This window comes from Cricetulus griseus, chromosome 2, assembly GCF_003668045.3.
Source record: "Cricetulus griseus strain 17A/GY chromosome 2, alternate assembly CriGri-PICRH-1.0, whole genome shotgun sequence".
NCBI classification, from domain to species: Eukaryota; Metazoa; Chordata; class Mammalia; order Rodentia; family Cricetidae; genus Cricetulus; species Cricetulus griseus.
The window spans coordinates 101,038,429-101,054,011 of record NC_048595.1 but is presented as its reverse complement, the minus strand read 5'-3'; the positions used below and the strand labels follow the sequence as shown (position 1 = coordinate 101,054,011).

Genomic DNA, 15,583 nt, shown 5'->3' with positions numbered 1-15,583 from the left:
GAGTGCTGGAGTTGCCCTTCCCATGCCCCCCTCACCTCTCTCTCTGCCTGTAAACAGGAAGCCAGGCTTGGATCCCTGCCAGGGCCCAGGCTTGGGCAGGAAGCTGAGGAAACAGTATGGAAGACTCTCCCCAGTACAGAAGAGGGCTCCTGAGAAAGTCATGGGAAGGGGGAATAAAGCCAGCTCTCTGCAGAACTCTCAGGAGGAGGAACAGCCTGGGCTGCTTGCACTCCCCAGTGTGGGTCAGGCATGGCCCTAGCAGGATTCAGAGAGCTGCCTCAGTGAGAACAGATCCAAGTCAGGACCCTCCCCTCAGGGAAGTGCAGGCCACCAGGGAAGCAGATGGAGTCTTCCAGGCCTGAAGTGCTGTTAGGGCATCTTGGGTTGATGAGGCAAAGAAATGATGGTACGGGTTAAGGACAGTGTGGGAAAAGCAGATGCAAAGAAGAGAGGCCGGGGATGCTAATGGGGACGAGGAAACTCCTAATGAAATAATGCACAAGGCAATGACCATCAGGGACTGCTGAGAACATTAGGTAAACGGACGCTGCAGAACCTCTGTAATAGGTTGTAATCAGGCTAACTACCCCATCAATCAGTCTGAACCCACAAAAAGTGGGACAACTGTGCAGAGGACGATGGACACAATCACACTTCAGAGGGGAGAGGAGAAGTGCACAGTGCATCTACCAGGCATTCTTCATAAACAGTTGAATCCGAATCTGATCTACTACTAGTTTACAGAAATGTAGGAGAGAGAACAGGATTAAAAACACCCCAGGGATGTGATCAACAAAATCCAGAGTGTAGAAAACTGCAACAACAAAAGATGTTCAAATAGATAAATTGCAAGAAAAAAAAAAGTAGAAGGAAGGACTATAGATTAAAGAAACGCCAACTAGGACCAGGTAAAAGCCCAGGATGCACAAGTCTGACAAGCTGGGTTTGATCCCAGAACCCAAGTAAAGATGGAAGGACAGAACTGACTCCACAAAGTTATTCTGGTTTCCATGCACACACAACCAATAAAATAAAATTAAAAAAAAAAAAGGTCAGCTGAGTAGTGGTGGTACACTGCATGCCTTTAATCCCAGCACTCAGAAAGCAGAGACAGGCAGATCTCTATGAGTTTGAGGTCAGCCTGGTCTACAAAGTGAGTTCAAGGGCAGCTAGGGGTACACAGAGAAACCCTTTCTTAAAACAAAACAAAGCAAAAACAAACAAACAAAAAACAAACCAAATAAACAAGCAAGCAAGAAAGAAAGGTCAACTAAAGTCGGGCAATGGTGGTGCACACCTTTAATCCCAGCACTCTGGAGGCAGAAGCAGGAAGATCTCTGTGAGTTTGAGGCCAGCCTGATCTACAAAGCTACACAGAGAAACCCTGTCTCAAAAAAAAAAATCAAATAAACAACAAAAGGTCAACTAAATGCAATATATGGACTAGTTTCAAACCAAGGAAAACTTTATGATGTTAAAGAATTATTTTTAGATGTGATAATATTATGGTCTGTTTTACATGACTTTAGGAAGAGAAACATGCTGATGCTAAACACAAAAAGAACTATTTAGAATTATGGGGGGAGGGCATGGGCAAAACATTAGTCTTGTGTTGACAATTTTTGAAGTTGTTTGATGCGTGCCTGAGAGTTCATTTTACTTTCTTCTTTAGTATATGTATGCTTGAAGTTTATACTCTTGACAAATTGTTGAAAAGAACTCAAAGTCAACAGTCTGGGCCTGTCTCCTCCTCCATCCCACTGATATAAGAGCAAGGGTTTTCAAATGTTTCCCGATTACTGACCTTTGTAAACTGAACCAGCAGCAGGACAAGGCCTTCCCTCTATCAACAGTGAAGGTGCCACTATGACAACAGGACTCACAGATATGGCATAGGGGAAGGGGCAGGGTCTCAGCTCCCCTTGTGCCTGCCCTCTCATGGGATTCCCCTCTGAGAAGAAAGCTCTTTTGTCTCTAGGCTGGCCTCAACACAGCCCCAAATAGATGCCATCTGGTGAAGAGAAGAAACACCTCTTCACCCTCTCCCACAAAAGTTCCCCTGGGAACCACTGATGGGGAAAGGAAATCACCAACCCCTTCATCACCATTAAACCAGGACCCCCCACTCAAAAAAAAGGAGAGTAATTTGTAGTTCATCTGCTTGTACATGATCTTATTCATTTTCTAAGTAGCCTGGAAGAGGCCAGGAGGCTGGCCAGAGGTCATACCAAAGATATAGTAGGATACACCCAGTTGACTTCCTGGTACTGTTGAGCATACCTCTTGCTCCAAGGCCAGACCCCTCAATAACTTCTTGGGGTCTCTCTATAATTAAAGACACTCAAACCAGTTCTTTCTAAGGGAGCTTCCTGAGATTGCCTCATTATTCTATCTCAGAAGCTCCAATCTGAATGAGGTTCTGTCTGAAGTTGATGAAGAGGTTGTTGATAAGTGGCTCAATCTTGTGCCAATGTTTTCCTCTGTCTCTCTTATCTCCCTTCCTGCTATCACATAATTCTTCCCCCTCTTCTCTAAACCACTAGCCACACATCATGATCTCTGCTTGGCCTTTCTGAGCCCATGATTCTGACTAAGCAGGGCTGGGAGCAGCAGGCCAGCTGAGAGCAGAGGTTTTCTGGAAGCTAGCATCTTCAGGGACTGCTCTGGGGACCACAGGAAACTCAGTGGAGGCTCCTACCATGAGCTCTGCAATCTGCATGCTAGTGGCTGATGCCTTTTCCATCAGTAGGCAGGCCTACCCTAGACAGAATGCACCTTCAGCTTCTGTGCCAAGAACATGAGCCTGGCATGCTAAAGACAGGCTGTCCAGGTTGTATTCTTCCTTCCCTCTTCCCGCCAAGACTTTGGGTACCTTTCCCATCTCTAGGAGGATATATACAAATACACAGTGTTGGAGAACTCAGGTAAGAGCTCTTCATCAACAGAGCTCATTAAATATTAAATATCACCACACTATTAATAGCTCTCCCAGTCCCACAATAGAACTGGCAGTGTGGTTAAAGGTTTCACTACCAATGGGAGCAGGGCTACACTGGCCCTTCCTCATGCCTATTTCTGAAAACTTACCTAGGGCTGTAAAAGAAGAGGACGGAGAAAGTCCCTCTTGGAAGGGACTCTGGGGGAGTCCCTGACATGCCAGGGAGCAAGAAGCAGTCACTCCCTGTCAGAGCATCCCAGGACATCCTCAGTCCGTGGTCTGAGCCAAACAGCACGTTCCCACAGGCAGTTTACCTGACACCCATCTCACTGTTCTCATTCACATCTCCTTTTCCTGTGTTTCTACCACTCACCTGTTCCTCACTGTGACTTCGGTTGTGTGCTTTAGTTGTTTAGGATCTGTTTCTCCCACTGGATTGCCAAGCTTGCTTTCTTGATTATTCTATTCCCTACTTCTGGTGCAGCATCTTGCACACAGCAGATGCTCAAAAGATGTTTCTTGGAATAATGAATGAATTCTTCAATCCATCTATCCCCCTGAAACTCCCACAATTCTTCAATATGTACGTTTCTGCTCCCTGGCTCCCACCTACTCATTCCCCAGAATCCCCCAACTCCTGTCTGCTCTTACTCATCCTCAAACAAGCCAGCTGTCTCCTCTTAATTCCATTTCACAAGACCGAGTTTCTTCTTTCTGGACTATCAAGCCCTGGGAGTAGATGCTTCCTGGCAGTGAGATAGAGGAGGAACTGGGGGAACAAGACTGGGGGACAGCATAGTTCATTGAAGTAGACACGTTGAGCCAGAATGTCATATATACCAGGTACTAGACTAGATAGAGGTTAGAGGCCCTAAGACTAGTTGACAGCTCACAAGAATAGCCAGGGAAGGCTTCCTGGGGAAACAGAGTTGTCCTGATTTTGGAGAATGGGTAAGAGTGAGTAGTCAGAGATGAGGGGAGTTCCTAAAAGAGGATATTCTCCAGGTACCAAGAAGACAGGGGGGTGAAAGAGCTGTCTGGTCCTATAAGAAAGCTGGCGTGAACAGTAGAAATGAATAGCTTTGAGGAATGAAGTTGGTTTGGAGGCCACAAAGGCCCATGAAGCTTGATGTAGAAAACTGAACTAGGCCTCAAGTTGTAAAGGAAATACCCTGGGCCTGGGACCAGGACACCTTGGTTCTGGCCAGACTAACGTTAAGCTGCCCCTGTAACAGTCAAGCCTATTTCCTGTCTTCAGACCCTGCATAAAGGAGTATACAACCAATGTCTAGAGCCCTCTCAACCCACTTCCCAAGGTAGGTCAAGTGCTTAGGAAGTCTATTTCTCTCTTAAAAAGGAATCTAGGGTAGGCCTAAAACTCTACACAAAAGTCCCACTCCAAGGTGAAAGATGGTATGCTTACATCTTGTTGAGAGAAAGAACGGGAGGCCAGGAAAAGATGGAGCCTGGAGGACAGGCCTTGAAATAATGAGATTAGCAAAAGCTCATCACAGGAACCAAGCACTGCTCAGTGTGTCTGGAACACGACCGCCTCACTCAGCCGTGTTTCTGCTCTATCACTATTTTGGAAAGAGCATGGCATTTTCTAAAGAGCAGTGTCCTCCAGGTGTCTTGGCCTCTGGCCAGCTGAAGAGCCACTACCTCAAAGAGGAGAAAGGTAGGAGCCCCTTCATGCTCCCATTCAATGGTCCTGCATCTTCCCTGTGAAGTCACAGGTAGCTTGAAATCTAACCTTTCTTTCCTAATCCTGGTCATCTAGGACTCAGAAGCTTTGGTCATGTACTGTGCTCTCTGAAACTGTTTATCCACAGGCCAAACAGCTGCAATTCTTTCAACTGTTCTCACATGACATGATTTCGATTCTTTTTGTCAGTCTCTTGAAGGATGACAGCAAAGAATTCAGGGTTTCAGACAATGCTGTGCAGGATAGGACAGAACGGGACCATCACCTCCTCAGATCAGGACTACACACTTCTATCAGTGCAACCCAATAGTACACTAGGTTTCCTAGTGGCCACCTCATATAATAGACTTCTATTAAACTTCCTGTCCTCTGAGGCACTAACTCTCTTTGAAGTTATACCTCATCTACCTACTCACACAGCCTTACCTTGATTCCACCTTGATGAATTCAGAAAACTATTTTTCTGCGAATAATGGTTTTATTACATATGCCAGTCATGTTGACACATGCTTGTAATCTAACACTTAGGAGGCTGAGGAAGGAGGATTATAAGGATTTGAGGTCAGCCCGGGTTACACAATGAGTTCCAGGTCATCATAGGCTACAGAGTGAGAACCTGTTTCAAGAAAACCAGAAGAACAACGAAAAGATTTACATCACACACACGTGATGTAGTTCTTGATTCGCATGAAGCTGCCATTTCACAGCCCTTGTGGCCCCTTACCCAACTGCCAGTCAAGCCTGGCTTACAATGTAGTTCCAGGTTTGCCTCTTGATTTTACACTGTGTACAAAAAGGCCACCGTCTTTCAAATATGCCCCAAGCTCAACATAACAAAAGGCAGAACTACTAAATATGATCATGAAACACAGAGGCAGTCACAGTAATGTGGGCTGCTCAGATCTCATGGACAGGTCTGTGTGGAAAGAAAAAAAAAAAAAAACAACTTGAAAGTATTTATTTGTGTAGGTAGGACAGCCAGGGAAGGAATTGCTTCAGTGAAATCATAGAAGGAAAACCAGGGTCCTTTCAGCCTGGAGTAAAACCAGGAAGATGCTGAGGCTAGCAGGGGCTCTTCGTGCTACTGTTAAGGGGTTATGATTTCATGTTAAGCATGGCCAGCCACTCGTGTGCTATTCATGAGATCTCTGCCTCATTCTGCCCCGCTGTCCTTCTTAGCTGTTTGGCAGACTGAAGGCTCCACCTTCTCACCTAGTCCACCAACTCCAAAGGATGGTTAAGGACTGTTAACTTTGCACATTCTTCAAGACCTAATGCTGAAGATCTGGTTAGGGAGACTGGGATAGGAAAGGTGAATATTCAGTTCTTAAGGAGCTATGTCACAAGACTGCAGCCCTCAGTGAGACAGCCTGCTGAGTGGGCTCCCATCCCCCAAGTCTCCCTTTCCTGTGTTGTCTGCCCAGGATAATGATTATGATTAAGGGAAGCCAGGATGGTAAGGCAGAGCATCAAAAAGGCCATTCCTCCCACTGAAGACCATGGCAGACATGGAAAGTCAATAACATCACTTTTCTCATAATACCAGGGCTCTTTCTCAGAATTTACCTATACAATGCCCCAGACAGACACTACAGTTCAATGAGCATTGGTATGAGGGCCAAAACCTTACTATCACCCATACTTTGTGTTACTTAGGGACCAAGAGGGTGTGAAGTGATTGTGTAGGAATACCCTTGGGCTGTCGTGAACGGCAGGGGCATTTACTAAGGCTTCAGAGTAGGCTAAGGCACATCTCTTAAAGCAGGAGTTCACTTCTTGTTGTGAATTCCAATGGCATTCTTCCTGACAAGATACTTGGACTATAATCTTTATTTTCCATACCGCCTGGCTGAACATAAAAGGACAGTGCAAAAGAGGCCAAAAGAGAAACAGAACTAAGGCATAGGGAGCCAAGCTAGAATTAAAAGTAATGTTTAAAATGGTTAAAGCATAATATGAATTATATCTCAATAAATTTGTAAAAACAAACTACCCACAAAACTGAACAGAAGGAAAGTAATTTTTTTTTCCCCTCAAATTATGAGAAAGACAAGGCCCTGTGTATGTGTGCTCCTCTATCAGAGATCATGAGAAACTTGCTGCTGGCAGCTGCCAGTCAGGCCCTGAGTCAAGTCAGCAATATCCCACTAGGCCCAACACTGGGTAAGATGGTGTGATTTCTGAGAGAGGCTCAAAGGAACAGGGAAGGGGCTGGAGAGATATTCGGTGCTTAAAAGTACTTGTTCTTCTAGAGGCCCTGAGTTTGATTCCCAGAACACACGTGGTGGCTTACAACCACCTGCAACTCCAGTCTCAGGGGATTTGATGTCCTCTTCTGACATCTGCAGATACCAGGCACACATATGGTACACAACCTGAACACTCTTAGACATAAAATAAGATAAACAGATATTTAAAAGTTAAAAAAAAGAACAGAGAAGAATATCCATTTAGAGTCAATCAGAACACAGACTCTTCTAAGCCAGAGACTAGAGATGATTCAATAAAACACGCTGAGTCTGTAAGATGTTAGTAGTGTAACATTGAGGAGTAATGTTCTGGGCTGGGTGTGGTGGTACCAACACCCGAGATTAGTAAAGGCGGGCAAATAGCTGGGGTTTTGGCAGGGGGGCAGCCAAGGCTACATAGTATGGGAAAGATTGAGCTTAACACAGTTGAAGATGCTGCTTTAGGGCAGGGCTTCTCAGAGCCTTTAAATGCTAGTGAGTACCCTAGTAGGGTAGCACAGGAGTGTTTTCCCAAGGAATTGGTGTAGAAAGCCTTTTCATCATAAGTATCCCAAAGGATCAGTATTCTTAACAAAATACCATAGGAGATGCAGTTCTAAGTCATTTTGGCTGATGATCACTATTTTCTATACAAGTATACAATAAATATGGGAACCATAAATAACTTACAGATTGACTGTAGTTATACTAAAATTAACTATATATTGAAATACATAGATTCTCACTTTACAGTTTGTGTTATTCAGTTTTTTATTTTTCCCACACAGTGTTGTAGCCCATGCTGGCCTGGAGCTTGCTGTGTATCCCAAACTGGACCCAAGCTCAAGATCCTCCTGCCTCAGCCTCCCTAGCATTAGAGTTAAAGGTGTATACCCCATGCTCAGCAATTCAGAAAATATTTTTAAATGGAATTTTGAGGATTTTTGATTTTTATTTATGTGTGTGTGCGTACACACGTGTGTGCTGTGTGTGTGAGGATGCCCATAGTGGCCAGAAGAGAGAGTTGGAACCCCTGGAGCTGGGGGCTGGAGCTATAGGCAGTTTTGAGCTACTTGATGTGAGTGCTGGGAACTGAACCTGGGTCCTCTGGAAGAACAACCAGTGCTTTTAACCACTGAGCCATCTCTCTAGGTCCTTGGGTATGTTTGTATAGGTCATGCACACATGCATGCCGGTTTGTGTATACACTTGTGTGAGCACATCTGGAAGCCAGAGATCAATGTAGAGTTTTTCCCTTATCAATTCCATTTTATTTTTTGAGACAGGCTGTTTCACTGAACCTGGAGCTCACAGATTGCTGGCCAGTGGGCTCCAGGGATCCGCCTGTCACTCTCTCTGGCGCTGGGTTACAGACCCATTGTACCAGCCTCCTTAGGGAACAATGGCTCCAGACTTCAATCAGAACTCTGGGTGGCTGCTTCAGCCTGATTGTCTCCATTCCTGCCTCTCTTGTGACTCTTTGTACCAGTTTTCCCAGTCAGCTGAAAGGCACAGTACAGCTAAGCTAAGCACAAGAAGTAGTTTCTATTTCTCCTTTCCAGGCATAAGGCTTGTCTTAGGTTTTAATTGCTGTGATAAATACCATGACTGAAAGCAACTTGGAGAGAAAAGGGTCTATTTCAGCTTACAATTGTCAGGTTACTCTGCATCCCTGAGAAAAGTCAGGGCAAGAACCTGAAGGAAGGCACTGGAGCAGAGGCCATGGAATGCTGCTTACTGGCTTGCTCCTCATGGCTTGCTCAGTCCACTTTCTTATATACCCCAGGAACATCTGCCCAGGGTGGCACCACCCACAATTGATCACTAATTTCAAAAATACCCCACAGGCTTGCTTACATGCCAATCTCATGGAGGCATTTTCTCAATTGTAGCTCCCTGCTCTCAGATAGCTCTAGCTTGTGTCAAACTGATAAAAAAAAAAACAAAAACCACAAAGCACCAGTGTGTGTGTGTGTGTGTGTGTGTGTGTGTGTGTGTGTGTGTGTGTGTGTGTGTGCATCTGTGTGAATGTATGTGGATACCTGTGGGAACGAGAAGATGTGGGATGCCTTAGAACTGGAGTTGCAGGTGGCTATGAGCCACATACAACATGGGTCCTGGGAACTGAACTCAGGCTCAGAAGAGCTAAAAACACTCTTAACCATGGAGCCATATCTCTAGCCCACCTTTCTTTGTGTTTTGAGACAGAACCTCATGTAGCCCAGGCTGGCCTCAAACTTATTATGTAGCCAAGGATGATGTCAAATTTTTGATCCTCCTGCTCCCCTTTTCTAAGTGCTGGGGTTACAGGTAAGCATTATCACACTCAGTTTGTGCAGTGGTGAGGATGGAACCCAAGGTTTCCTACTCAAGTGCTCTACTAACTGAGATACAACCTTAGCCCTCCTTCTGCCCTTTCCTGGAGGGGAGTGGGGCCCAGAAGCTAATGAAGTTCCAGGAAAGAAGTGTCTACTTCCCATTCCTGTTTGCCCAGGGCTAGAAGCAGTTAAGGGCAATGGGCCTGTGAAGGTCTCAGCCTGAACACCAACTACTATGGGATTACCTCCTGCAAAGTCACACTGGGGCACTTGGTAAGTGCTCTCACCAGGGGAGTCTGTTTCTTCAGCACCCCTTGCCTGCACAGGAGTAGCATCCAGGTTTCAACTCCAAGTACAGCTTGCAGGGTATATGAAATACTTTCAGAAAAGGGCAGCATACGTCCTACCTCTTATGACTCTTGCAGATAGTCATGGTAGAATAAACCAGTGAAATAAAACTGTAAATTTGACAAAATAGATGATGAGAATTATACCAGGTCAGAGGATTTCAGATTACACTGGAATCTCAGTGCTTAGAAGGTGGGGGGCAGAAGATACAAAGTTCAAAGTCATCTTTGGGTATACTGTGATTTATCTTCTCTGCTACATACAGAGGCAGCAGCAGGATGATCAAGAGTTCAAGTCATCTTTAGTGACTTACTGAGTAACATGTCTAGAAAACAATAAATAAAAACCCGACTATGGTTTCTTGCTGCCACCAATTCTCTGTACTCAGCAAAGTAGGCTGCAATGCAGAAATTATTTAGAGGAGCACATACTCTGTGACCCTGTGAGGCTGGGGTCACTGTCATCATGTTTGTTTTCTAGAACTCCCGAGTTCCCCATAATCTCAGAAGTTCAGCAAAGGAAAAGAGAAACCGTGTTTTACAAGAAGTCACCAAAACAAGGGCACGGCTCCCACATTTCCTGAGATGGTTGGCGGTGGTCCCTTCCTCCATTCAAATGTCCACATCAGGAACCTTGGGGTCAGCTCTGATTCTCTAGCTGTGCATTCCACATCTAAAGCGGCTCCATACCCTGCCCTGGCATTTTATGCACATCTGCTTTTACTCTGGCCTCACCATCTCTTATCCAGTCTCCCTACTGACGTCTCACCCTCCAACCTCACTTTCGCTAATCTCTCGTTCACCACTAAAGTAGTATCCTAAGCTCAAATCTGTTTCTCTTAGTTACAGGCTTTACTTCATCCCAAATGTACTCTTTTGTTTCTTCTTCCATGTCTGGTGCCTGGAAGTCTTGCCTTTTCTGTACCATGTCTGACTGGTATTCCTAATACTCTTCTAAGAGCTGGTTAGCAGTGTCGACTCTATGAAGGCCTCCCTTACCATCGGATAAGAACCCATCTTTGGGCCTTGGGCCCTGCTTCTTGGTTCTCCTGTGGTACTCATTATCCCATGGTACCTCAGTCAACCCTTCTCTGGGTATACTCCTGCAGTGAGAGTCTGTTTGTTGAGCCCAGAACAACATCTAGGTTCTTCCATAGTGTATTTTGGAGAAGGAGCTATGTAGGTAAAGATTAAGGCTTTGGCAAACCCAACCCCAGTTTTCCATGGAGGAAGATAAAGAGAATGTCTTCTCCCCAGCAGCTACCCCCTTAAAACTGAAGATCCATCTGACTACAAGGAACAACTTAAAGGCACATAAACCAGAGCAGACATATAGGTTAGTCTTCCTCAGTGTTGACTTCCTTTGTGATGCTCTCCTTTCCACTCTCAGGAGCTCCTGTGGCCCAGTGACTGAGTTGACACCCTGGCAATCTTCATCCCTTAGAGTCAGCAGGCAACAGAAGTCTTAAACTCCTCTTCCAGCTACAACAGCCAAAGGGTCAAAATGGCAGCATTCTCTCAGGATCACCATCCATTAATATGCATTCTGACATACATCTATAAACCTTCCTGTTATCATTCGAGCCCCTCCTTCTCCTGGAGATCCATAAGTGAAGCCTTTACTAGTCTTTGTATTCTTAAAGTACCAGGAACTGAGCAGATACGTAGCAAACACTCTGAACTAAACAAATGAGTTAATGGGTAATCTGGTTTCATTGAGGCTAGACTAGCATTCTCTCAAGCCGGCAGGGACCACGTCTGCTGCCATATGCCACTCAGTAAGTATCTTATGCCTTTGACTGCACAGGAGGGAGAGTATTGCTGGATGAAATTAAGTACTCAAAAGCTCTATTTGTTTTTCTTGCAACAAATCTCTTCCAAGATGTAGATTGTGTGGCTGTACAGACAACAGGCCAGAGGGCTTGTGCCTGCTGCCACTCATACCAACAACAGCCCAAATATACTCAATTGTTCAACAGAGCCCTGGGAAGCAGGGAGTTTCCCTGGATTAGTGAGGTGTATGGCACAGCTGGCACAATTAATGGGCCACTCCAAAGTTTCTGGGAGACAGACACAGCAGGAACAGAGCCCAGGGAATAGATCACCAAGAAGAGCTCTCATTTCCTAAGGAGACAAGAAGAGACCCTGGGGAGCTCAGGGATAGGCTGGGACCTGGTTCAGCTGCTGAGATGCAGCCAGGCCAATTAAATAACTGGCCTGATAGGGAAAGAAGGGAAGCTACTCCTTTTGGGCAAACTCCCACCCCGGACAGGAGGCTCCAGGCAGCTGTGGTAACAGCAGCAGCAGCAACAACAGGGCAGGGATTTCTTCCTCTGCCTCCCACGAGCTGAGAGCTAATGCTTAAATTAGCACCTTGGAAACACCCAGATCTACTGGCTGCACCTTCCCTCTAAAGTGCTGCCACTCCCCCAAGCCTCTTTTTCAAGATGAGTTTCTCTTTCAAGTAAAAATAAAGAAAAAGATGCTTCTCCTTGAGGGAGGATTATTTGATGGTGGGGTCCTAGACACAGGCCCTTGTTTGTACGCCCAGGTCCTGAAAGGGGCAATAAGGCCAATACCAAAGCTTTCATCTTTTCTTGGGGTCTAAGGAGGCAGACTCCACAATGCTCTCAGGGAGTGAGCAACACAAATCAGCTCTTACTGAACTGTGTGATCCAGCAGGGCAGGCCCATCTGAGCTTCTGTGGCTAACTACCATGTCCCTGATATCTTGTGAGTATCTGGAACAGTGTAGACATTCAGTATTTGGGAAATCAATTTCCTGAGTTGGTACATCAGTCTCCATGATATCCTTTGGAAGGGAGAATGAGGAACTATTTATTGTTTAAACATTAAATGAATAGTTTGTTTTGTAAATGGAAAAACAGTTCAGGGAGGACAAGAGACTTCCTAGAAGTCACCATAAATAATAGCAGAAAATGGAAGGGATCACAGGTGAATCTGAGCCTGGGGCCCTAGTTTTGATGGTCTTTCGCCAAACATGGCTACGGAGCCACTCTGCCCTCCACCTCTGCGGTGTGCATCTTGATTCCCTACAACCCAAATGAAGGCTCCTTGGGGAAGCGCTATACATGATTCTGCTGTTCTCAATGAGATAAAGGGTACTTAAGAGTCTGGGGTGTCTCTAGACTCCAATAAAGGAGCAAGAGTCAAGAAACAGGGTACTGTCTATGACCCCCAAGTGTTAGACTGTATTGTTATTTCTTTAAGATTCACTCAGCCTCAACCCAGTGTTCTCTTGAAGACTGCTTTAGCTTTCAAAAAAGGGCATGGGCAGCTACAGCTATTCTAATGAGCACCTCCTCACCACAAACTATTTCTTCAGGGCCATACAAACCAAAACAGCTCAGGACTCTTCCGACCATGATTAAGAAAGAATACCAGAAATACAGAGTCACCAAGACAAGTGCACAATCCTGATGGCCTTACTCTTTCTTCTCTTTCCTTAGCTATTATTTCAGGAACCTCAGATGAGAAACAAGAACCACTCCTTTCTTCAACTTACCAGAACCTCCACCCCTTTCATCCACCCATCCACACACGATTAGCTTAGAACTGGAAGGGCATCCTAGTTTGGAAACAAGGTTAGCTGAATAGGGAGCCTATTAAGCAAAGTTCTAACCCAGCCAAGGTCCTTCTTTATGTTCATAGAACAAACTTCTCCCCAGGGATTTTCTGGTTCCCAAATAATTCAGTGGTGGCATCAAGGTAGGAAAAAAGCCCTGCAGGATTCTCTCCACTGAATATTGTACACTTCTACAAAGCTCATCTGTCTCAGCATTACAAAATGTAGAAGACACACATCTCCAGCTAGATGGCAACTAATTATCCAGCAAACTATATGGCATAGTTCCCACCTTGGTCCTTCTTGGCTACTGTAATAGGCAAGTTACTTATCTAGGAAACCACAAAGCATATTGTCAATTCTGAAGCTGCAGGCCCAAGAGAAGAACTTATTCTGGGCCACTCTGACTAACAGAGGGAAGAGGCTTAGGCAGCCCCTTGGGTTTCAGGAGTGGGAGAGCACATGTCAGTGCCAGCAGAGGGCAAGGCAAGCATCCATACCTCTTGGTTCCTGGCCTATCCTGCATCGTTTTAGCTCTTGCAGCCCTGGCCCCAAGGTGGGTTAAGTGAATGAACACAGCCTAAGCATTCTTTTCCCCTCTCCCTTCTCTAGTCCAGCTGGATAGGCCTGTGACTTTCCTACCCATTTGCTGTCAGCAATGACAGCCAGGTAGCCCCAGGGCAATGGCCAGCAAGCATCCTCTTCTTTAGGCCATGCCTCCATAAATCGGTATCACCCTCCCCCTTCCATCCCCTCGGCGCCGGCATCGATGACATCATTCCTGCCTGACTCCAGGACCGAGGACCGGAGGCAGGATCCCCGCCCTGCAAAGACTCCAAGCACGTAGGCCTAAGATGACAAGGGCTCTTCCGAATTCCGAACCGGTCTGCACAGGCTGCTCCAGCACAGCTCCACCTCCTATTCTGGTGGCACCTTAGTGTTCTCATGGACACCCTTGATTCTTCATCTCGCCACCACACACTCTTCCCCTACCCGATTCCAGATGCCCCCAGCTTGAACTGGGGGCGCTCCTCTCTTGAGAAGAAGGGAATTCCCAGGTCCTGCACCGAACCTCTGCCCCCATCGGTGCCTGGTTCCTGTTCAGCTTTGCTATTTATATAAAGGACTGGCGGGCAGGCCTCTCCTTTTCTAAAAGCCTATTTGCAAGTCCTCGTTAGATTGACTGATCTTGTGGCCTTCTCCTTCGTCCTGAGCATCAGAGGCCTCGAGGGCTAAACGCCTTTCTCACCCACCCCCATCCCGATCTCCTGGGCCTGCTGCCAAAGATGCCCTGTGACATCGCCCTCGATGGACCCCCACTAGCAGTGGGCACTATCGGGCTTCCCCCGGTCCTATCCGACGGCGTATTGCCTCCGCTGACCGTGCCCTCCGCCCTTCCAGGTCCTTCACTCTCACAGCAGGTAATCTCCCCCGGTTTCCTCGCTCTGCAAGACTCCCTCCCCCGGCAATGCGTTTTCATTCCCCCCACCCCCCGCCTTATCAGATGGCTCCCCCTCGCACAATCCCCACGGCCTAGTTCCTTCCTTTCCCTCCGGCGGCGCCCCTCCCAGCCCTGGCCTGCCCGCCGCCCGCCCCCTCACCAGCGGCTGCATCTCCGAGTGCGCGGTGGGCACCTGGAACCGGTCGATCTCCTCCATCATGGTGCCGGCGGGCGAGCGGGCCAGGGGCCGGGCGCGGCCAGGGACACCGACGGGACCGCACGGGGCGGCGGCCCCAGAAGTCCGGCAGATGATGCAGACTAGGCCGCCCCGGACCAGTCGGGCGGATAAGCGGATGGAAGGATGGACAGGCGGCGAGAGGCTCGCGGGCTGACTGTGGCCGGCGTAGCTCCGTGGGGTTGCCTAGAGCTACCGCGGCAGTGGCCCCGCGGAGCCGCAGGTCTTGCCTCGCCTCCTCCTCCGCCGCCGCCTCCTGTCAGCAGCTCAGCCACTGCGGTGACTCTGCAACTCCACTTCCGGGTCCGGGACACCGCCCGGATCCTGCATTATTCATGAGAAGGCGGTGTCTGGACGCCCGAGCCCTGCCCACTTGCGGGAGCTCCCAGTGCGCGCAGCCCGTGGACGTATTTTCGCCGCGGGGGCGGGGCTTAGCGGGGCCAGAGGATCCTTGCGCAGCCAGCTCCGCCTCCGCCCCGCGCCGGGAGGGGGCGCTAGGCGCGCCTGCGCTTTGACTGCCCTGCCGGTTGCTGGGTAACCGCGTCAGGGAGGAGCCGATGCTGTTCTACAAGGGCGCGGGGGACCCACAACGACAGCTGTCCCTGAAGAACCCTGGAAACTGGGAACTGAAGTGGAAGAGAGTCTGCATTTTTTGTGTGTGGTCAAGAAGGAGAAAGTTCTCCCCAGGAGAGGGAGCATTTTGTAGGTTTTTCAGGGTTTGAGGAGCTTTCTATTTTTGCAGCAATGCCCCAGAAACAGACTCGTAAGCAGGTAATGTCACACCGA

At 47.4% G+C, this 15,583-nt stretch overlaps 1 protein-coding gene across 10 annotated transcripts in view; it reads right to left on the bottom strand.

The window, feature by feature from the left end:
- Positions 1-15,109, bottom strand: part of Fam219a (family with sequence similarity 219 member A) — a 55,616-nt gene extending 40,507 nt beyond the window's left edge. For 2 of the 10 annotated variants that reach the window (XM_027403324.2, XM_027403327.2), the window contains exon 1: positions 14,723-15,109. In XM_027403324.2, coding sequence (XP_027259125.1) covers positions 14,723-14,782 — 60 coding nt within the window. In that variant the 5' untranslated portion in view covers positions 14,783-15,109. The remainder of the gene's footprint in view (positions 1-14,722) is intronic. The other 8 variants (XM_027403328.2, XM_027403332.2, XM_027403329.2 and 5 more) reach the window with 6 other exon arrangements.
- Between the last annotated feature and the right edge of the window lie 474 nt (positions 15,110-15,583).